This window comes from Hetaerina americana, unplaced genomic scaffold (genome assembly GCF_022747635.1).
Source record: "Hetaerina americana unplaced genomic scaffold, ioHetAmer1.1.p SCAF_24, whole genome shotgun sequence".
NCBI classification, from domain to species: domain Eukaryota; kingdom Metazoa; phylum Arthropoda; class Insecta; order Odonata; family Calopterygidae; genus Hetaerina; species Hetaerina americana.
In genome coordinates, this window is record NW_027286808.1 from 6201524 (window position 1) to 6225575 (window position 24052).

A 24052-nucleotide genomic window follows, 5' to 3' on the forward strand; every position below is an offset into this window, starting at 1 on the left:
AATTTACCGCGCACGGATTCCTCCTCTCGCGGGTACGTCGCCCGTTCGGGTTGACCGATCGCGAGAAATGCCCTCGTCCGGCTATCGGAATCCCTGCGGTCGCGCAGGCGTTATCTCTCCCTCTCTTCCCCGACGCTTCCTCCATATGCAGCTGCGGCTCCGCTGCGCCCTGGGAGTCGCAATCCGATGAGGGAGAGGAGAAAGGTTTGTCTACATGCTACCCTCGTAAGCCGCCACGAAGGCGTGGTAGAGGGTGTTTGAGGTCACCAACCTTTTCAGTAATTGGTAATTATAAGCATTGGAGTACGAGTATCCTTTCACTCCCCGTTGTCGCACGTGATGTTTCCTGCTGTTATAATCGAAATTTTGTAAGGGAAAAATGATTTCTTAAATTATTCTGTTCGCCAGACAATTTCCCTCTACTTCTCGTGGTGATCTCGCCTTACCAATGCACTGTGGTGCAAAAATTATTCCTTCTTTGCAAGCGGTGAACTCGAATGACTCGTACTCACCTTATAGCTTAAGCCGAGCCTGTATTCGTCGTGTTACCGGCGTCTCTCAACCCGAGCCAAATAGTAATAATGTGATGATGATCCCTGTTCGTTCATAACTGTTTTTCATGAAATCGGAAACTCTTCTCTATATCCAGTTTAACTCGTAAGTCTTCCTACGCAGTGCCACAAATGCTCGATTCGTATTCTAGGTGATGTTCAACCAACGCGAAATATCACATAGGCACCCTTAACTTTGTCGTTCAAATAAATCCCAACCATTCGTTTCGAGAGTTTAAGGTTTCTTCGTGCTCTTGAGCTACTTTTTCTTAACTCCTCAGAATGTGCAACCAATCAAGAACGCATAGCTCCTCAGCACAGGCTGCCATAACGCGGGAGTTGCCTAACTAACGGCTTTCTAAGTTAAGTTTTCATGCATCCGGATTTCCGTCGGCGCAGTTTACGCAGCGAATCATGACACAGATCGAAAACGCAAAAGTTTCAATCTTTCTACTTTAATCCGCGCAAGCCGACGCTCGCACTCTGCAATTCGTTCATCTCGCGTTCAAACACAGCGCTCGGGTTATCCTGTTTCCTTCGGCCTCCCACGCGGAAGGTCCGCAAAATTGGATGCATGGAAACGCAGCCTTACGCAGACTACGTTCCCACTACGGTGAGCTTAAGCCGACTGTCTCAACCATCCGTCATTTGTTCATCTCACATCTAAAAACTCTGCGCACGGTCCGTCCTCGTCCTTTGTTTTCTCTCGGGGTTGCCGCAGGCACGAAAACGAGGATTGTCGGCGGACGCATGACGCTGCGGCAACCCAGCGCGGGCAGAATCGGATGGAAGGAAGCTTTTTCGTGATTCCGTCTCTCCGTGCATTCTCCTTTAGTAAATACTCTCTTCTCTCGTCGGCAGCCATGGGGAGTTTTCTAGTCGCGTCCGCTTGTTGATACGTCAGTCTCTGTACATAGATACGCACGTGAGATGGGTTCCTTCATTGGCAACCTCGGATCTTTTTCTTTTTGGAGTCTGTCCTCCCACCACGTTTCTTCGATGGAATTTTCCCAGGAAAACCGCAAATTCTCCTCCGTTTCTGTGCTTTAGGCAACCTTCGTTTTATCGTAGTTGTCAAGGATTCCATCATTTTTTTATACTCTCCTCTTCTGGGAAGAAGTATTTCCGGGGAACAGTGAGGAGTTCATTTTTCATTTTAAGTTTGTTGCATTAATTTGCCCATGATTTATTTAGTCCGAGGTTTTCGGGCGAATTTCATGGTTTGACTTCCTAATATCTACTCTACCGTATAACTACGGTTAGGGGTACACGCTTGGTAGAATGTACGCAGGCGTGAGTAGAGGTAATGATCAAGAATAGGTATCATAAAATACGGGAATGATTCTGATGCATTTTTCGTGCATTCTCATGAAAAATACTTGTAAATTATTGGCCCAGTGGCTGTAGAAAATTATATATTTAAGTAGATTTCAATGGGTGTCTTGTATTTCCATGATTTACGAGTATTTCTGGATGTGATATGAACAGGAGGAACAAAATAAATATCGTAATTTAAGGAATGGACGGTAATACTCATTGGATCATCTTGGCTTTTGAATGTTATAAAATTAACGTTTTTTGTTAGTTGTAACTCAGGTACATTTGCTCAACTTACTTTGAGGCTACGGCGGCGCGAGGAAAGAACTTTTTCATCGTCATGGAGAGTTGCGCGTTTGAATTGTGAGTTACAATTTTGCATGGTATATCTGTACCTGATACATTGGTATTTTATGATTCCGAGCTCATTTTTATCTCATTATTTCGCTAAAAAAATGGTGAGGGGAGGTTTCCCTGTCGGCCATTATTTCGTTTCGCTCGGTTTAAGTGGCATGTGTTGTTAACAATGCGATTTTTCCGCATGTATACATATATTATTCATGTACACACACTCATCTTTCCTTTTTTCTTTCTTCCTCTCTCGTCCCCAGCCGTCTACAACTGGAAAGGAGGAGTTCGTTACGGGCTGCCGCTGGAGATCGGGGAGACCGTGCAAATCCTCGAAGAATGCGCGGGTGAGTTGCGATGGATCTTCTTTCTCCCCACCCCGTCTCCCGCCGCCGTTTCGACCCGTCCCAAAATCCCACCTCGCCTGACCTCCTCCCCTCCCCCCAAACGCACTCCCCCCCCCGCCCCCATCCCAGAGGACCAACCTTCCTCTCCCTGTACAAGGTTGCCAACCAGTGTGCCGACGTCAATTTTTTTCGCGGAGACACTGAGAGGGATTTTCCAACAAACATGTTGCATCTAGAGTCGTGTTGCTATACGTTCTGATAAAGAGGTACTGTCCATAATTTCTAAATCAATTGACTTATTTTAAAAAAAATAAATAATAAAATTTTCCAAGTCTAAAAATTATTGTAACCTTCTTATTATCCTTCCCCGAAATGCGGTCTCGCGGTTAGTTACTCATGTTGATCTCCTCGGAACATTTTTCTCTGGCAATGCAAGGCACTGCTCAGTGAACGAGTGTGATAAATCATCTTCCTGTACCCGGTACTCCCGACAATGATTCAAGCAACAAGGTGATCATCAAATCCTGTGAAAAAAATTGATCCTTGGAATTAGAATGGAAAATGTGAATTGTTTTACTGTGCAATATTTTCTGTGTGGTTGTGTTGTGGGTATTATAGCAATATAAAAAAATTCTATGAGCAATATGCATGCAACACTGTTAATTTCCTGAGTTCTTTAAATACCCAAATGGCTGTTTTACTGCATTATTTCCTCAACTTTAAGACCACCAAAAATTTGCTTTCTAAATGATTTTATTGGCATTTCCCCTAAGCAATTAGGATTAAATCTTCCTCCCAGGGTATTCGGAATTAAATAAAACTCTCGTTATTGTTCGTTTGGCTCAAAAATCTAATGAGAATTTTTACTATGCGATGATGAGTTTTTTATCCATTGGTAATCGGTTTAATGGAAGGTGATGATTCTCTAAAAAATATTTGAATTCGTAGTATTGACTTGCAATTATCGAAATAAATGCTTGCAGGGTGTAGAACCTCATGAGACATCAGCAAGACTATTCGAATGAAAACTTTATCGAGGAGCGTTTGTGGGATGTCTGTGAAATTACTTTGTACTCATTAAATGCCTCCACGAGAGAAAGGAAGAATGACCCAACCGAGAAAGTCTTAGCGCTCACTTGGCAGCTTTTTTTTCTGGTGTTGTTTTCTAGCGACATTGTACCCTGTTTAATGATATTGTTTATTTTTTAATATTCCGGACATATTCTCTGGAGATAAATTCCAATCCTCACTTTAATTTTCATTTTGTTTTTCTACCGATTGGCTCACAATCTCTCAGATTTTTCGATGTCCGAACAAACATACGTATTATCTGTGACGAGGCTGGACCATATGAGACGAAAACGCACATTTCATTCTTATCATTTTCTTTTTTCATTTTCCATCGAGTTTCCATGAACATCCAGGCAGTTGGCGGCGCCGCCAGTTGCTTTACCCCCCCCCCCCCCGACACGCTCACACCTGCACCCCCCTGCGTCACGCCTCCCAACCCTGACCGGCCCCACGCACTATATTCTGTCTCTTTATCCACTTTCCCGGACGGGATTTGGGCCAGGGGGTGAGGGAAAGGAGTACGGGATGTGGTGGTGGGAGTGTATGTGGGGATGGGTGGAAGAGGTTTCGGGTTGCCGAAGTCCCTTTCTTTTTATTATCATTTGGAAGCGCGCGGACCCATTTCCCTTCATTCTTCCCCTCGCCTCTTTTCTCCCCTCCTCTCCTTCCTTCCTTCCTTCCCGTCCCCCTCTGCCTCGCCATCGCGGGTTCCTCCCCGATCCAAAGGGAAGGTTTGACGTCAATGCGGCCAAGGGTCGAGCCTCTGCCGCCGCATCGGGTTGGGTTTCGCACGTTGCGAGTGCTTGCTCACTCTCTCTTCTCTTTCTCGCACATCGGGTGAAAAGGGCGGGCGCGCTCCGAGGGACGTACGTGACGCCCGCCACCTCTTATCCGACGCGGGTGGAAGAATCACCGGGGCGCGCGATCTCCTCGAGAATCTCGCAATTCAAAAGCCTCCCGAAATTTCACCCGTGCACTATTGAGTGTGGTTCCGGCGTAAATTCAAATAGCGGGAATCACTGTGGGTGAGAGATTTTTTTTCCTCGGGCCAAGTGAAATGTGAATCGATAATTCCTTTTTTTTTACCGTCCGCCCGAGGGAAAGAAGCGAAGCTTTCCCGTGTCAGTCAGGTCGGGTAGGAGCGAGACTGGAAGGTTAACCAGAATTGGTGCGCGTGCCAATCATGTATAGAACGGTGGATTTTTGTGCGGTATTTTTATTTAATTACGTCAAACATTCAGAATGACTTCGGCCGTCAAAACAATTATAATGCGAGAAATTCTCCCCCACGCCATATTTCTGAATTGAAAATCTTTTTCGGTGAATTAGTCGCGCTTGTCACCAAAATTTAGCCACAAATAAGATAACCGAATGTCATGAAAAGTGTTGATCCCACGCTTTCGGCTGCCGCTGTGCTGTAATACTTATCCAGATTTTTTGTGACTGAAAATTATTCAAATGGATTTCGAAAGAATTGTATGCATTAATTTGGCTTAATTCTGTGTCCCAGTAGCTGCACTGAGGAATTCACTTACGCCCATACGCGTACGAATAACTCTTCCTTTGCTCATTTAGTTATCTCTACATTATTTAAAGTGGGTCGAGGTAGTCCAGGGAGTAGAACGTTGGACTACTGGTCCCACGGACCCGGGTTCGGTTCCCGGGCAAGCCTCTGGGCACCTGCAGCTCAACCCAAGCTATGTGATTTATCGGGTGCCAGGTCTTCCTGGGAAACCATAAAAGGCACAGGAAAAGGAACTGTCTCCCCTACCCTGATGTGTGAATTTCACCGTATAGGGCTTAGTACTGGGTGATCTCTACCATCACCTATTAAATCGACCTTCGGATTGATTACTGTGTTATATATATATATATATATATATATATATATATATATATATATATATATATAGGCTGACACAATATAACACAAATAGAATAGAATAGCAACATTTAAAAGGACACTCACACGGTAAATTGTTCGAGCTTTCGGCCCTCTCAGAGGCCTTCAAGTGAGACTGAAAATATGCTGTTGCTGTGGAGAGGGGAAAGAGGTATGGGCTGGGAGGGGAGGTGTGGAGGGAATTCTGGGAGGGAAATTAAAGATGGCGGTTAAGGGTGGGAATTTTGAAAGAACGGAAAGCTAATATGTAGGCGGATTCACGAGTTCTCACCTCTATATTGGTGGCTGAATCAGGTAGGGATTCTAGGATGCTGAGAGCAAAACACTGGTCGAATGAAAGGTTGTGGGAATTGGCGTGTGAAGGGATAGGAAGAGAAGAGAGTGAGGCAGAATTGCAGGAGTACCGGTGATTATTCATTCGAATGGATAAGGGGGTAATGCATTCGCCTATGCAAAAGGAAGTGCAATGTTTACGTGCAAATTTCAGAGTTTAAGAGGACGCCTCGGTAGCTCAAGTGGCTAAAGCACTCGACCGGATATTGAGGGATCTGGGTTCGAGTCCCAGTCAAGGCGAATGATTTTTACACTCTGAAATTGTTGCATTGAAAAAAGGAGTTATCTTGGAAATTGCAATTAAATGTCGTAAGTTTAATTATAAGCATTCTTTCAACTTTCAGCCGTAAGTATGGCTTTGCATTATCTGGTAGTTGGATAGCTACCAGTTGGAAAGCTAGATTCCATCCTTGATTCATAGCATAAGATTGTCACATCTATCGGCGAAATCCGTAATGAAAAGGGAAGAAGTTCTCGTACAGTTTGGAGTGGTTGGGTGGTGGCAAATGAGTGACGCGTACGCAAATGGAAAAACCGGACCGGACTAAAGACGTGGGAGAGAGTGTCCTTATCCTCTCCATCTTCCCCTGCTCCAAAAAGAAAACTCGAAAGTGCGCCTTTGTTTTGTGTGGGAATGGTAAGAGTGAGTTTATCGGGAAAAAGAGGGAGAGGCCAGAAGGGAATAAATCCATCTCCCAAACCCCCTTGAGTAGAAGGAGTTTTGAGTATCGGATTGTAAGATTTCTCAACCGGAGTCGTGGCTTAAAAGACGTTTCTGGGTGAGTCAGCGACCTCTGGAGCTGGTGTTCCCTTTGTTCTCCATTTCACCCTCCCTCTCTCCACCCACTCCCCGGAGACGGTGAGCACGTACCCGCGTCTCGAAGGAGTGGTGAAAGTGATGATGAAAATGTCACGCGCAGTCGGAATGTCCGATAACAAATGTGGTTGATAAATCCGATGCATATATATTCCTTTATTCCGAGTGAATGGGGGTTTATTGTGACATCTTTATCTCCTCTGTCCTTTCCGCGAGAATTTATCTCGCTCTGGTATTCTCCATGATTTGGTACTCTCCATTTGTATCAATAGTACTTCAAAATGTCCCGCAAAAACGGGAGCTTGTCATGAGTGTGTATTCGTTTTGATTTGCTTTTCGTGCATTGGCTAGTGATTTGTAATTCGACATTATCAATCCTTAGGTTTTGGAATTGTTCGTGTTTGAATGTTAATTCTATTTTGCTAACGGCGTTTAATGACTTCACTCTAGATCCCAGCCTTTGGTACTATGGCGTTAAAAGCTATTGTCTATTTATTATTCGGTTAAATAGTTTCCGTATATAATGAGTGGATATCACAATTAGGTTTACAAAGCTTCATTTTCACGCCCTAATTTTTATTCGTTCTTTTCGGTTGTGAGCGCCTGTTAAAGTTATTTATCAACTACACGTTATAATTAAGTGTGAGGATTGTTCCATGAAACGTATTCATAAATTGTTTATTCTCGTAATTTATTGTTTAAAAACTAAACTATGTTATATCTTAGTCTTAATTTGTAATGCAAATATGTTACCGATTGCATCTATTTGACCCCAGCGCTGTGTTGAAGGCAGCCGTTGCAGGTTAAAACATTTTCAGTTCTCCTACCTCTGGTGATGACGGTGAAAAACGCTTTTCACGAAGGTGTTTCTTCTTATTGAGGCACAGGAAACAAAGGACATGGGGCTACGTATGGACTATAAGGATGAGCACTTAAGATAGCTATTCGCGATATATTCAGTGACAAAATTTGCAATGTGTGGTCATTCATCATTGAGCTCCAGCATGACTGTTGACGGAAATTGCGTCTAAATTCTAAAATTCTTCTATTTTGTTTGAACATTTGACAGTAATAAAATACGCTTTTAATACACTTTAATGATGCTCTTTTTTACAATACACCCTGCCGCACAGGTTTCGATAATTGCTAAACATATTTTTCCTCTGTTACGACCTCCAAGACCCCCAAACCCATTCGGCGGCCGGGATCCTGGAGGAACCCCGTCTCCTGGGCAACGCCCCCACTACTTTCAGCGTTGTCCCTCGGCAATCTGTTTTTGTTTCCCTCATCGTGCGCACTCCCTCCAGGAATGCTATCTTTGGTGGATATTTAGTCATATCCATGCCGGTTTCAAGCGGTGATCTCAAACAGGTTTTGACTCCAATAATAGTCGACTTGTACGTGCGTCATACCCACTCCTCTGCGAGTTCACTCGGCGTTGCTCACAGCCAGATTCGATACTTGGATAACGAGGTCATCGTGAATAAATTTGATTATTTCGATCGAATCGTTTGATTCGCATTAGCAAATAGTCTAAAAAGAGCACTTCTAATTGTTTTCTTTAATAATCACATAATTTATCTGCAGTCCTTTGTTTAAGGGTCGACGATTGCTTGAGCTGTTTTCAGGGTAGCTAAAACGACAGCGATAAGAGCATTGACATTGTTGAGCATGTGGGCACGTTCACCTTCCAAGGTGAGTCGATTTGGTACTCAACGCGATAAAATTAGAGCATTTTCGAGCTATTTCCGCGTGTCTCCTGGATTCCGGATAATATCATTCCCGTCGACTGATTTCATTGATGATGAATCCATGGTAAACTAAATACTAAAAATAAATTCTCACCCCAAAAAAATTCTATACGAGGGCTGTCCAAAAAGAAACCTCCGTTTGTGTGTTGCGTGGGAAGTAGTGGGATGAGCCGATTTTTTGCTGTATTGGCACACACACTAGAGCAGTACGCCTCGAGCTGCAGTTGTTGGAAGGCCGCACCGCTTGTCACTTGTTTACCGTAGCGAGTAAAAATGAATGATATAATTAGAAAAGCCAATACATTTAAAATCTGTTTAGTGAGAAGGTTTTTCCTGACGATAAACTTCAAAGCTGCTGACATTCATCGGGAAATTCGTGCCGTGCACCGACTAAATGATGAGTGACAGTGTTGTGCGTCAGTGATGTCGTTCGTTTAAGAGTGAACGAACAAATGTCCATCATATCTGCGCCATCCGTCTGTGGTGAACAATAAACTGATCCAGTAAATTGACGAAAAATATCGTCAAAACTGGCGTATATCTGAGTTGGAAGTGAAAAATAGTAACTTGGTGATTCAAACCATCAATTGTATATCTGAATTGTGTATTAAGTCAGTACTGAATGTGGCAGTGGCGATGTGGGCTGGAGAATCCTTGATATCGACCAAGAATATCGATAGTTGGTCGTCGATTTCACCTCTTTCTTCTCCATACCTCTTTCTTTCACATCTTCAGCAGATTTAACAGGCCCAAGTGGTTTGTCGAGCTTGGTTCAGTTCCGTCTTTGTCTCTCTTCCCCGATCCCTTCTTTCTCCCCTCTCAATCTCCTTTCGGTTCCACCGTTCTCCTCGCAAGGCATCCCCACTTCTTCCTCCCTCCCTCTTGCTTCCCCGAAAGTATGAGGGAACGGAGGGAGAGATTGCCTGGCCATTCTTGTTGGTCCAGTGATCGGGTAAGGACGAAAAAAAAGTAAAGGAAGAATCAGGATCCTCCTTTTCTCCCGTCGCATGGCCTAAACCACTCAGTCTTGGCCCCAAATGCGGGCGGAGCGACCGAACCAAAAAAATGGGACCGCCTCCCCTCGCTCCTCTTTCGGCGGTGTTCGATACTTCTCTTCTCCCCGCGCCCTCTCCCTCCACGAAATTCCTCTCTCTCACGTCAAGCGCGTCGAAGTTATCGTCGTTATCTCTTGACCCAGGACCGGGGGGAGGTATCCGATGACCGCTGTGAAACAATTGGAGGGGTCGCCAGAAAAATCGCTGGGAGCAATAATTTTCATTTTTTCGGAATTAAAACGGACACGTTGCTCATTTTTGTTTCACAAGAGTTAGTTATTGATGGCTGAGCACTAAGCTGCTTTCTTCCTTTTATGATTTCCATAACGTGAACTAGTGGCACACCAGAGTCTAAATTGTTAGGACACGGCAAGGAACTAAATTAATATGCATACATTTAGGTATGTATGAACATAAGTTTGTGGGTGCGAATACATTTATGAACGCGTAATTACAATTTTCACATCTGTTCACTTTAATGTCATTCGTTTGCACTCTATGTTGCCTCTGATCGGCATCTCTTCCACGATGGTTGTTATTACTTTAGCTCGTCAAATAATACGGCTCACCAAAATAATACCCTTTGCTCGTTAGATCTTAATAATTCCTCCATATTTGCGTTAGAGATTTACATTTGCATTAAATTTTTACGAGTCATTAAAGAATTTGAAAAAACAGCATAGTACGTTATCATCTAATTACTACTGACAAAATTCAAACTTAGTTTAGTAAACCAGGTAACACACATTAAAAGTTTACGTTCTAGCTAAAATTTCTCCCTCGTGAACTTGAACTATCAACAGTTCAGTTTAACGTTTAATCGCCTACTACAGGGCATTTAGAGAAAATAACTTAAACAAGTTCTTTTTTCCGTAAGCTTGTAAAATACTGCACGCATACATGTGTACAATAGCAATACCCAACAAAATGTTTTCCGATAGCTCTTCCATTGGTGAGACATCGTTCTCTTTTAACCTTACGGCCATGTTGACAGACATCGATGGACATTTTTGGAATGGGAATTGAGATCGAGTGTGACTCCGGGTGAGGGCTTGCATTTAACGTTAGATGCCGAAGAGTGCTGATATGCCGCGGTCTCGGCGAAGTTGGAAATATATATTTAATTATCGTAGAGTGACCGTACATTCGCGCGTGTTAAGAATTATGAATTGTAATTCATGGCCGCTTTCTTAAATAGAATTATCCATTTAACGTATCCATAGCTGTACATAGGCCTCGTACTGTTGTCGTAATGATGCGAATGCAGGTCTAGTTGATTGGAGATGGCAGAACTCTTGCAAAAACCGTCAAGTCAGATTCAAGACGGTAGGCTGTTGATCTAGATGATTTTGAGTCTGGATCTCGTATATCCGCCGTGTGCAATTGCATCTTTTTACTCAGAGTTGTGATTCGACTCCTCTGCTGCACTTATTTCTCTTTGTCTGCCCGCGAATAATAGTCGTCTATTATTCGAAGGCGTCGTTCCCAAGAGACCCGGGGGTGGTGGAGGGGGGGAGGGTGAGTGTCGGGGGAGGGAGGGGGGGGGGCTCGTGGAGTTTTATTCGATGGAGTTTATTTTCGAATGCGGAGCTCATGGGGGTCGGCGAAGGTCTCTCTCTCTCTCTCCCTGCATACATTAACGAGCACAAGCCCCGGTGACAATGGAGGGTTCATTAACTGGGTTCTTGTACTTTCAGAGGCTAGCACAATGAGAGGGATTCGAGTGATAATCACGAGGGATTTTCTGTTTTATTGCACTCGTCAGGATCATTAATTGAAACAAACTTTCAATGTAACTTGGTTAATTGCTAAATATAGTGTTTTCCCATTGCGTTTCTTTCGCACAGTGTTTTCGCGTCCCTCGTGAATTAGGAGTATTTGTTGCACACGAAGCATTGGTGTATATTTTTATACCTTAATGAAGAATTGTGAACATAACACTTTTACACTTCATGGAATGGTTTATCGAAATAATAAATCTTTTAGACAGTGAAAGACTATAATATTTTCAATTCTTAGCTGTGGGTTTCGTCCACAATATCGAACGTGAAACTGTAAATCCCTTAAGATTCGAATAGTTAATATTTTTCATAGTTTACAAGATCAGCCGGTATTGAAACGTCTGTTGTGACATCGAAGAACTATTAGCCTGTTTTCGTTTCCTGTAGAGTCAGAAAACTGTAATATTTTATCGGTATCTCTGAAGTGCGATTTAGAACATAGTTGATCAATTAGTTTTTTCATCGAATACATTTTTTCCTGGTGCAAAACTTGGGTTGAAACCATGACGACGTTTTCTACAAAAGCATTGGTCATTAAATTTTAGGAATATTATTCAATGTCGAAAGAATGTCTAATATTTCCTTGAGGTCAGTTTTTTTAATCAAATTTATTTTATTTGACCCTTGCATACGTAGATTTCATTCAGAATAGTCCTAAACCAAATAGCTTAACATTGATCAACTAATTGATCGTGCCAAAATGAATCCCAAATATGGTCAGCGAGCTTCTTCGGGGATCGTGCGGACCTTCCATGGATTTCAATTATTTAGAATTGGCAACTAGGTCTGTGCAAAATCTTTTCCGACCTTTCGCCAAATATTAAATCAATATTTCCGCATATTTTCCTTCGAATTGACAAAAGTTAATGTTTTTAAATAACGAATGGCACTACCTGAAGATGCCGACTGGGAAGCTGGTTAAACCGTTGTGAAAAAATACAATACACGCGGATGAAATCCGGAACATAAATGTGGTCATCAATACCATTCCGCGGAAACCTTCACAAAAATTAAAATTCTTGTACTTCCTAACTCAAAACCTTTTGTAAAAAAGGATGGTTCTTGGACACTCCCGACGTCTTATTTTATTAGCTAAGCTCAACGGGCAATAAATACAAGTACTTATTTTTCCGCGGTAAGGGGCTCATTTGGAGAAAAAGATATTTTTCATCCGATTACATTTAAGTAATTTCCCACAGTATTTAACCACTACTAAAATTTACTGTCAGCTGAAAGACGACTGCTTGTTTGTAAATTCCGGGCGATTTAAACTAAATACAAAGTTGGTCGTGAGCAATAGTAAGGGACCCCGTGGTGCAGCATTTACACTTTTACCTGGGGAAGTAAATCTCCAATCACGTCACAGAGACGCCGAGGAAAAAAGAACGTCCCAGGCAGTCTCGGAGCGGACCCGAACTTTGCCGATTAGGCACCGGTCGGTCGCGTCGGCCCATATGCCACCGGGTCGTGTTCCTTCCGCCTTCTCCCTTTCCACGACGCTTCCCAAGAGTGAAGAAGCCGGAGAAAGACTGAAAGGCGGTAAAGGTGGTCGAGTGAGGAGGAGTGTTTCGAGAGAGAAGGAGTCTTCTTTTGCGCAGAATAAATTCGATGTCCATCGATCATCGCGTGAGGAATATAAATGTCAGTCACACTGACCGTGAAAACCCCTGAGTAGGAGGAGCATGGTGTGGTTTGGCGAAGGGTGAGTTTTTGACTTTACGTCAGGAAGCGACGGAATATACCTTATCTGCCCTCCGAATAAATTTTATTCGATAAATCTTTGTTTTTCGAGGTGTGTGCGAACTTTGCGAAGGGTGAGTGGCAACCTTCGACTGGTCTAAATATTTTCCTTTTTGGATGTGCTGAAAAAATTCATTTTTCAGTATACCTTGAGTAATGATACCAAAGCAGTCGTTTATCAAACGTTTATTTTTTCAAATCCAAGTTTCCAGAAGGTATAATGACGACAAAATTTACTGAACTTACTTCGTCGTTATCATTTAAAATTTTTATTTCTGACTTGAAATTTCGTAGTGAGTAAAACGCTACTTTTACCTCCATTTCCTCCAAACGAAAAACTGAAGCTTCAAGGTATTGTCTCAAAAGGCGAAAAACGCAATAATCGATGTTTATAACTATTTTGAAAGTGCATTCTTTCAATATGTTTCGTGATACGGTGTATCACCTAAAGTTTATTAAAATGCCATACAATTATTTATATTCCTAATAATGGGGAATATATTGAATCAGAAATCAAATCAACCTAATTATTTACAATTTGATAAAGTTTAGATCAAAGAATTTATCATGAATGGGATACCGCACCAAATTTTTGCTGTAAATTTGTGCCAAGTTACCGTATAATGGAAAATCATTTTATAAAATTTGATCTAGTATTAGTTGTAATGACAAACATAATTCGTGTATTGCTTGAACGTAATAAGAGTAACATTTTTCTGTTACAAAGAATTTTTTGATCCATCATGGATAAGAATATGGTCTTGGATAAGAAATGAACTGGTCGGTCAACCGTAAAAATTCTGAAAGTAAAACGTGAGGTACATAAGATTTCAATGTTTGAATAGGTGCGTAATCATGGTTTTGTTTAGAATGTAGTTCTTGTTTGCTGAATAGAGTTGAATTTTAGTTATGCGTCGAAAATTTTCCTAACTAGTCATCGGAAGTGTAAAAAAACATTTTGAGATTTAAGATTAATAAAGTTTGAATAATGTCAAACATAAAAATGCAAGTGTAATAACGAAGGTTGATGACAACAGGGAGAAATATTGAACGCATTTGCGAAATTTTTAACCTTTGGAAATATTTATGAGAATTCAGTATAACTCCATTATTAATGAAGCGCATATTTGCATTCTATTGAAAAAAATGCCACCGTATTGAAAGCAAACAATAAACCAAATTCAGAGGAAATGGAAATTTGATATTTGCAAAAAGCTATCGTGAGATTAATAATCGAAGCCTTATACATAATGCAACATAAAAACTTTGCATAGGCATTCTCCTTTATAAATAAATCAGAATCAAGTGATACGGGTAACAAAAAATTAACTGTAGATTTAAGCGATTATCTGATATATTGTGGCAATTGTATCAATTATCAAGTAATTATAATGACCCCGAGCTTAATTATTAGTTTGTGGAATTCGTTTTTGTATTTGATCACCGAATTCTTGATTTTCTCTCTGTGTCCTATCTCAAAACATTTGTTCACATAGATATCAATTATAGAGACTAATTTTTTGCTAACTTATTTTTTGTATTGATAACGGCACATTAATTATATTTTCAAAGTTTGACGAAAAATGTGTCACTTTTTTAGGCGATAATCTATTGTTAACTCCTACAAATTGAGGGAGTTGAAAATGAGTTGAATGAAAAATAATGATCAACATGATAATATAACGCTCAAGTAGGTAGAGGTCCTTAGTCTTCTTCCCGCCGCCATAGCTTCATGTTAAAAAAACGATGAGGATCTTAAACTCCCATCTATTCTATTTAACGTCAAACATGGGAAAACCCGTAGTGAAACAAAACATTTTCCTTTCTAAGGTACGATACCGAGTTGAATATAAGTGTCATTTATCTTACTATATAATATAACAGAACTAGAGCAGTCCAAGTTGATTATTTTAGGAATGACACTTTCAAGATTTATAAATACGCTTAAGTAACCTGTAGTGCTTCGTTTTTCGCGTTACGTTCAACCAATCTATTCGAAAAACATTTTAAAGTAATATCATTCGGTTTGCCCAAGTAATGTACCGGCCAATAACACAAATCGTTATTATTTAAACCCACCGAAGTAGCCACACTTATCAACCCAAAGATTAGCTTGCCTTTGCCGTATCGATCAAAACACAAAATAGAATTGATTATTTTTTTAAAAACATATATTAATTCAGAACTGATTTTGATATAATAAATGGCAAGCAATGTAAAAACAAATTAAGTCCCTGAGCACGCTTAGTGACGTCGGTTGATAAATTTAGTCGAATGATAAATAAGGCTAAATTTCGTACGATTTTTTGGATTTTTAGCTTACATATTATTGAAATCACAACCACCTAACTCGTTAGAACACCTAACTAATAAGATACTCTGGAGAAAAACTGAAAATGTTTACGATATTGGGATAAATTTTAACTGCTTGTTTACATCACTATCTTTGTTTCACTATAACGGTTATGGAGAAAAAATATCAATCGTCGGGTTATTGGTTTGGTTGATTTCTTTATCTCCATACCGCTTACGTGTCGACCATGGTATTCACAAATTAGTAAAATATGTACTTGGTCGGTTCTTACAAAAAATAATATGTGAAGACAGTTTATTACATTCATTAGAATTGTCAGACAGTTTATTTTCCAATTTCGTGCATTGTAATGCAATGATGGAGATGAATTCTTTACCATATGAAAAATAAAGTGCCTTGTATCACATTGCGATAGCATTTTCTGAGAACTAGAGACTAGTTTTACGATCTTTAAGCGAGCTGATTTTGGTATTGCGTTTTCAAAATTTAAGATAGTTCTGTCGAATATGTCCACGTGACCATGACACGCTCTACTTTATGATCCTAATAATTTTACGAATCATCCAGCTTTTTTCTTGAGTTTATTTTTCAATTCTAGTAGGTACTTGAAAACTTCTTCTGCGTGGCGACCCAGAAATCGTTCCGCCCTCCTTCAACGCAGAGCGTAATCATCGAACGAAATTCAATTGGTCCGTTCAATGCTTACGGGTCGTCCGCAAACGAAGCGTTCTCGCCGTTGGGATTCTGTGGGCGTGGACCTCCCTCCCGCCCTCCACGGCCAGACCGCACCCCGACAGTTCCAGACTTCTTCGTCGCTTTTATTCCACACATCAGTTCCCTCCCACCCCACACTTCGAGGCAATTGCCGCGGCGCCTTTTGTCGAGCGTCCCCCCTGTGTCCCCTCATTCACCGAAAAGCCTCCGTCGTTCGTTTCCAAACGCTTGCCGATGAGGGGAGAAAACCTGCCGAGCCCTCCCCCCACCCCACTGAACCCCTCTCGTCTCCTCCATCTCCTTCCACACCGTCCTCCTCGTAGCTTCAGCGGGGTTGATACGAGTGGACGATGCTGAGGAAAAAAACATCGTGTCCTCAAAATTGGGCATTTAGCTCTCTCATATATCTCTCCATATATGTTATCTACGACTTGATTAAGGCGCAAAACATTGTGACAGAAGGATAACAGAAGTTAATATTTACTTACATTATAACAGGTGTAGTATTAAGTATAACGATTTAATTCCATTATCATCTATCATAATCAAAAATACATGTATTTTCATCAAGGGGCGTCCGTGTAAGTTGAATTCAACTCAAATTAACGGAAGAAAAAGATCGGTCAGCACTAGAGAGCGTTGTCCATGGCGTAATCTGAATTTATTTACGTTAATCCAATCACTCTCGATTCTCCGAACCATTTGTATTTGTCGTTTTACGATCGTGGAAACGTATTGCGGTCCCGAAGAAATAACCCGTATGGCAGTTTTATTCGCACGGGACGAAATGAAATGTGGAGCGGGCATTCTGAATTCCTTCATTTTCCTGTCTGCCATCACCAAAAGTGTTATCTATAAAGCCTTGTAACTACTCAGTGTTGCGTCGGCTGACCTTCACGAATGAGAGTGAAGTCCATTGGCACAATGTTATGCCGGGTCGCCACACTTCATACATTTAATGAATTTCTCGCCCCATGCAACTTTTCCGTATTTGGAAAAATAAACTTTGTTTTGCGAAGCCACCCAAAAACAATATTTCCGTTTTTCCCGCAAATGTCCTTTTCAGTTTTCGGGGGCGTCGTAGTGGGATTTTGAATATCGCCCGGAATTTTCAGATGAATAGAAAATATTAAGTGTGCGTGAAGAAGACAGAAAAACTGGATGCAAGGCGTAATGAGTTCCAATTGAATAGTAAAGACTTTGATACAGGGGAGAATTTTGGGTAAGCGTAATAGCGGTAGAGGAAAATATTGAGGATATTTGGTGGGATGAAGGGAGGTAGAAAAGTGTGTGGCGTTATAAAATACTTATTGTAAATTTCGCTGCTAGCATCGCGTTTAGGTGGGCAGTGAAAATGTGGCAGTGTGTCCCTGTCATCTCCATCTCCGTGTGCATAAAAATCAAACTTGAGCGGTAGACTAAGTTTATTAAGAATAATGTACCTTTGAGTGCGTGCGTGCATGAATACACAAATGTTTTCATATATTAATCGTCTTCTAGTCTGAGCAGAAGGCATTCCTTTTTTACTATATACCTACTACTAACTTTATCCTACATAACCGGAAAAGATCTGGTAACCAGTATTGTTCCTAATATTACGTACTTACGATATACGCATAAGCCAGCGAGAAAATGTTTTGAAAAACTTAAGCATCCTTTTCACATGATGGTAATTAAAAAGCTCATTTAAATCTAAGCCATGTAAAGTACATGAATGGCTGCCTGCGGGAACTCCACGTTCGAAATTTGAAAAAGGAACTCATGGATGGAAAATGGGTGGGCTTAATTTCCGATTAGTGGTCCCTCATGATATTGATAACTATGTAAATCCAACGTGTCCAAAAAAAATATTAAAAAATTAAAAGTCAACATTATTAAAATACCATTATTATGAACAACTCAAATTTCTGTAAATTCCATCGCAGCTAACTAAAGCTTTCAACAGAAAAGGTAGAGCTGGGTAGTTGCCTTTAAATGAGATTCATTACATCAGCAAATCGTCGAAATATTCCTTCTTATTTCCCATAAGAAGATGATTACCGTACTCCTCTTTCAGAGTCAGATGATCGTTTTTTTTTAATTTCCTCTCGTCCAAAAAATAATAAATCTGCCGTTTCATAAAAAAATATAAACTACGACTTCCACTTTTTGCGATTTTAACGGAAAAGTGACAAAATTTTTCACAAATTACGGAATCGTTTTCTGTTTCTTTGTTTCCATGAATAGGCGCTCGAGTTCAAACTCTTCTTTCACCAAAGCTATAATGATAAATCAAAAATAAAATTGTCTTATCTGTTGGGAAATTTTCGATTTATAAAGCAAAGCATATCTCCAAATAGTATATGCAATACTGACTAATGCCTTGGAGGTAAGTTAATGTCTGGTCTTAAGCCAGTAATAGGCATAATGATTTATTATAAATGTATTTTATATGGGTTGAGCCTAACGAGGAAAGTTGTGGGGACGGAATATCGAATCCGCCGCATCGATATCCACCAACCCAATCAGCGCCATCTCCTGCGCCCCGCGGCGCCCTTCCCCATTCCTCCTCTTCGCTCCTTTCAGTCTCGGTTCCTTCCTTATTTATTTTTTCCCTGGTCCCGGACAAAGAATTCGTCTCCCATCCGTTTCCTCCCTTCTTTATCCTCCCCTCCCTCCCGCGCTCTCACTCTTTCCCTCTCGCTTTCGCCCCCGAGGAAAGGGGGCGGGAAACGCGAAAGGACTTCCCACCCGCCTCTTTGTGGCCGTGTCCCGTGCGCGCGCGTGCGTCTGTCCGTCGGGCCGTGGTGTTGGTGTAACTCCTTCGCCATTGTCCTCTCGTGCCGAGGTTCGTCGGGGGTTCCCGGGGTTTGGGTTGCCGGGGAGGAAGTCTCTCTCCCTGAATGGGAAGAGGAGGAGGAAAGGAGAGTGAAACGAAGGGGTAACACACGCTGAAGGAAGTAAGCGGTGCGTGCCCTCGAGACGAGAGAGAGCCGAGATGAGGTGCAGGGGTGGGGGGTTGGAGGAGAAGGGGGGATGGAAGTGCGTGCGGGAAATAGAGTTCGATGAGCGCAAAAGAGAGGGAGGGTAGGTTTCTTTTATCACGAAGGTTTCTCTTCACATTGGGAAACAGGAAAAATTCTCATGGGGCTATAGGTCTTAATTATAGGGAGGGTGAGGAACGTACCTTGCATTGATTTTCACGAGATAATCGTCATTTCGCGATGAGTTTCGCGGAAACCCACCGCACATAAACACATCTCATGGGTAAATTTTCTGGTGCCCATGTGTGAGAGGTACCGGATGAAATTTTCAAAATTTTCTGATAGTGCTCTTAACGTTGTTCGACGATCATTCTCTCACAAGCGGTAGCAGTGTCAATGTTTACCCCCGTAATCGCAGTGCCCGGAGCTTCGGGTCCGCCTTCCTTTGAAACTCTCCTCTCTTTAAGGTTTTAAACAAGGCAAAGGAGCTGTATCGTAGGGATGAACATACTCTCCGTAAGCCTCGACTGTTGATTTGTTTACGTAAAGGCGACATTTCAATGCAGCGTCGTGTGTTGCCTCCACCGTTGCCGTAGGAGGACTGTATGTGTTTCAACTTTCAAAGGTTTTCACTGACACAATAATGCAGTAAAAGCAATGAAACTGAAACCGCACATACATTATGCATTAATTTAACTGTTTGAAATAAAATTTAATTTGTGCACGATAAAGTATGTGATTCAAAAATGTATTAATACTGTTCATTAAACAGCCCACGTATATTTACTAATAGCTAAGGCCTACGGTATGTGAAACTCACTCATTCAAGATATCAGGGAGACCTGACCTCTCTCCGTGTTCGGCTTCCCGTGAAGCTAAAGTGACGAGGAAATCACTCAGATTGGGGTTAAGACTTCAAAATGGGAGTTCTCAGTGACATCGTTCGGATTTGAGTTTGTAATCCTTTGGTAGGCAGCCGAATTCCTCTTTGAGAATCGTGGATAGGGAGATTTTTTCCTGCGTGTTGACAGCAATGGAGATGCCCTCGCTCGCAGAAGAGCTCTTCTTGTCCCATGCAGTTATACATTGTAGGTAGACACTCGTGATGGAGATTTGGCACGAATATACTGCGGTAGAGAAATGATTATCAAAATATTTCAGCAAATGGCGCACTTAAAAAGGTGTGTATTCATGCTCAAAAAGGGCCATCGAATATAATTTTCGGCAATAAACCCCTGGGAATGTGCTAATAATGGGATATTTAATCCAGGCTAGTTTAAAATTAATTACTGCGGCACATAGGCGCAGATTTTTATTTACTGTGGGTGAATTTCTCGTTACAAATATTCATTTACTTAATTGTCGAGAAAAATACGCAAATTAACTTCAAACTTTAGTCCTTAGCGAGGTTATTTCTTTAAGTTCAGTCCAACGAGTTCGAACATTTAGGTCTAAAAAAATGCCCTTCCTATACGAATTACATAAACAAAGAGAGCATAAATTAAGTGAGAATGTTGGAAATGGAAATAAATTGAAGGTCACGGCACAAAGCCGCTCGTAAATTCATGCAAGATATTACTAGCATATTGATGGTCCTTTAGTTCAACGATAGAGCACTGGAAAGAGATATTCAATAGCATTAATTATTAGCTTGAGCATCGAAAAGTTTCACTGTATGATACCTACACCCAAAACTTAGAACTGTTTTTATTCTAGTCACATTTTTCATTTTTATGAGGTCGTGTAGATAATATATTTCCATGCCCTTTACTCGTAGTATGAGGCAGATCAAACCTATTTCTACTAAATAAAAACACTTTTTTCCGTGCGCATTACGTGATATGAATGTGCATTGCATTGATATTATTTTATTATTTTTCTCCCCATTGAAATTACGCCGACGGAATGGATAACAATTTTCCACTGAATGTATTCTCGTCTCTTCCGTTTGCATTTAATTAAAACGAACCCGGGTAGCACAGTATAATTGATTTAAATCCATTTGAGTGATCGAGTGAAATCACTTAGTCTCGGCCCTGAAAAATATTATGATATTTAGATAACTACAAAAATGCGACGATCCACGGACAGAATGATGAAATTCCGTTTTCTGAACCTATGGTAAATTATCTACAATTAAGCTGTGATCCCTGGAAAGTTGAAGGCGTATTGATGCGGTCCTGAGAAACAAACGTTCGCGGGTTTGGATCCAGCCTGAAATAGGGATGTGTAATTTATACTGAATCAATTCTTTAGGCCATATATAAACTTAGTCTTTGGGGCTAGAACTTAAATCTAACACTGCTACTGAACGGAGGCCTTTTAAATCAGATTTATCTCCATCTTGTCTCTTCGAATCGATAAGCTGTAATCGCCTTTAATTCCACAGATGATGATTTCCTCAATCAAATGTTTTCGATAACTATTTAGTCCAAATTACGTCATTGATTTTCCATTAGCAGTGTTACAACTTCATCCCGGGGCTGGAACCGTATCGCTTTGATGGAGCGCGTTGATACCGACGAGAGTTGAGATCCCGGCAAATGGGCAAGTTGCGTGTTACGAACCCACTGGTTTTATCCCATTTTTGCCATCGCGCGTGGATATCCTTTCGCAAAAGAGCTCTATGAAGTCATTAATTCACGATATTTGTTTATATTAATCAAATGTAATTCTTGAAACGTGAAAATAACTCTGCGATCCCGACGGGCTCGAGATTCGAACACGCGATCTACCTTTAAGCCAGCCTACGAGTGGCCCCTTCATGATTCCTACGCTGTATTCTCCACAGTTTTTAAGTGAGAATGGATACACTGCATATTTTTGAGCTCCAATGTAGGATAACTGCTGCAGAGAGATTCCGCCAAAAAGCTCTCTCCTCGCCACATGATAAGGGCAATTGATTTTCACCATACCAGGTCGCACATTGCGCAGCGGGTATTAGTTAAATAGATTGGACGTTGCTGAAGCTACTTTCATTCAAAAAATAGTCGAACACGATTTACTCGTGGTGGTATCTATGTTCACGTACGAATCAAGGGTCTATCGATAGAATTCAATGAAATTCATCCAATCTCAGCACGATCGACAAAGCTATAAACTAATTGCGTCAGCCGACGTTCCACTTCGAGATTGGTGGCTTCATTATTTCAATAAGGGGCTAGGGGAGAGTCTTGAGGCTGTGGCCTTATTCTGGGATAATTTTACATTTTTTAAAGTGCTCCGATTGCAATCCTGTACCCCGAGATTTTCTTTTGCTGCGAGCGCTGTTTCCTGTGTGTCGTTCCGTCCGAGAACCCAAACAGACGGCGAAAATGCCTTGACGTTTACCTACGAGCTTCTTTCCCTCCGAGGTGGTCGTGCCTGGAAGGGATGGTTTTGACGACTTTCCCTGTCTTCACCGTGTCAATTCCCAAATGTGTTTTTGTGTCTTCACCCTGGGATTAGAAACTTTGGTCCATGGTTCGAAACCATCGCATTGCGGAGAAGATGAAAATATCAACCTTGGCTATTGACAGCAGCTACGGTATACTTTCGTCTCTATGTTTGCACAAGTTTTCACGACTAAGAAATTTCATCGGTTTTAATGAAACGCCCACTTTCTCACGTCGTCTCTCTGAATTTACGCATTGTTTCCTGCCTGGTAAAATGGGAACAATCGTGTGTTTATTTCCAGAATTGCACAAATTGCAGTTCCTCTTAACTTGCATTAAGGCGTCAATCGCTATACGTTATGCATGGCTGAAAATAGCACAACTTGAGGCTCCATTATGTCATTAAGTTCACCTTTAGTTGCTTACGTTATCAATTAAAATTTGATATACACCAGCTATCCTCTCATAATATGATTACATGTTATATTTTCATTATAAATTAAGAGCCTAAGTCCTAAAATTGTGATTTTTAAATGAAAACTAAACGTTAGTAAGTGTGAGAGGTAATTCAAACTATTTCGTAATTTATCAAAACAACTGATTTAGGAGAAATTACGATGTGCCGAAAGTGATACTTCCATATTTGAAAATGCGTGCGTGATTGATGGGCGAGTTGGTTTAGCTTACACCTAGTGGGTGTAGCTTATGAATTTTTGCTTGTGTATTTCAACTTTTTTTATTAACCTATTATATTTTTAAAATGTTGACCCCTTAAATGCGCTTATCCAGGATTCGTGTTTTACATACGGCAATGGTATGTTTCATTTTAAAGGGCAGTTTGCGTGTTTGAAGTTAAAACCTTGGTTTCTCAGTTAAACCTCGAGCATTTAAATACGAGAACATTCATGCATTCCAGAACGTAATGCTTAAAAAAAAGAGACTGGAAGAAAAATGTGTATTTCTTCACTTTTTATTTATTAATCTCAACCTAAAATATTCTTGAATGTAAAGAGTTTTTAATGCTCTTAAACTTTAAGAGTAAAGACTTTAATGTTAAGATGTCATTTTTTCCACGAACGATAGGGGATCATAATTACATTGTTCGACCGCGGTGGGGTCATGTTCGGGTAAAATTATTCTGGGGTGTATTCACCCCCTACCACACACCCTAGCGGTGGCTTGCAGGATATTTAAATAAATAAAAAGCGTTTTCTGCGCCAATTGCATTCAAGTACATACGTGTACATGCTCTCCTCGTTTGTGATAACTCCCTGTCCGCCAAATGATTCCTTTCCGATTGACGTCAAACAAATGTTTTCGTTTTCCCCCGGCTTGATTAAATGATTTTACGAACTCGGCCGTTATTTTATGCTAATATATTTTTCTATTACCCTTCTTCAGTGTTTCACCGAGCAACTCTCTCGGCATATTAAATTTGTTACTTTGGGTAAACCGTGAAACTAACTCTTTCAATCAGTTATGAAAATCAATTACTTTGAGGGAAAGAAGTCGCCCTCGCTGAATTTTCGCAAATCAATATGGAATGGCAGAAAGCTATTCCCTGTCTCTTGATCTCCAAGTAAGGGAGAATTTTAAGCTTTACTGAACACATTGAGTATCCAACCATAAGTTTGAAACAAAATTGTAAAATAGGGATGAAAGCAAGCGGATAA

General features: G+C 41.0%; 1 protein-coding gene across 1 annotated transcript in view; it reads left to right on the plus strand.

Annotated features, from left to right (window-relative positions):
• The window catches only part of spg (dedicator of cytokinesis spg), a 248198-nt gene that overhangs the window by 12921 nt on the left and 211225 nt on the right, over positions 1–24052 (plus strand). Inside the window, exon 2 of the mRNA XM_071586700.1 lies at positions 2480–2563. Coding sequence (XP_071442801.1) covers positions 2480–2563 — 84 coding nt within the window. The remainder of the gene's footprint in view (positions 1–2479; positions 2564–24052) is intronic.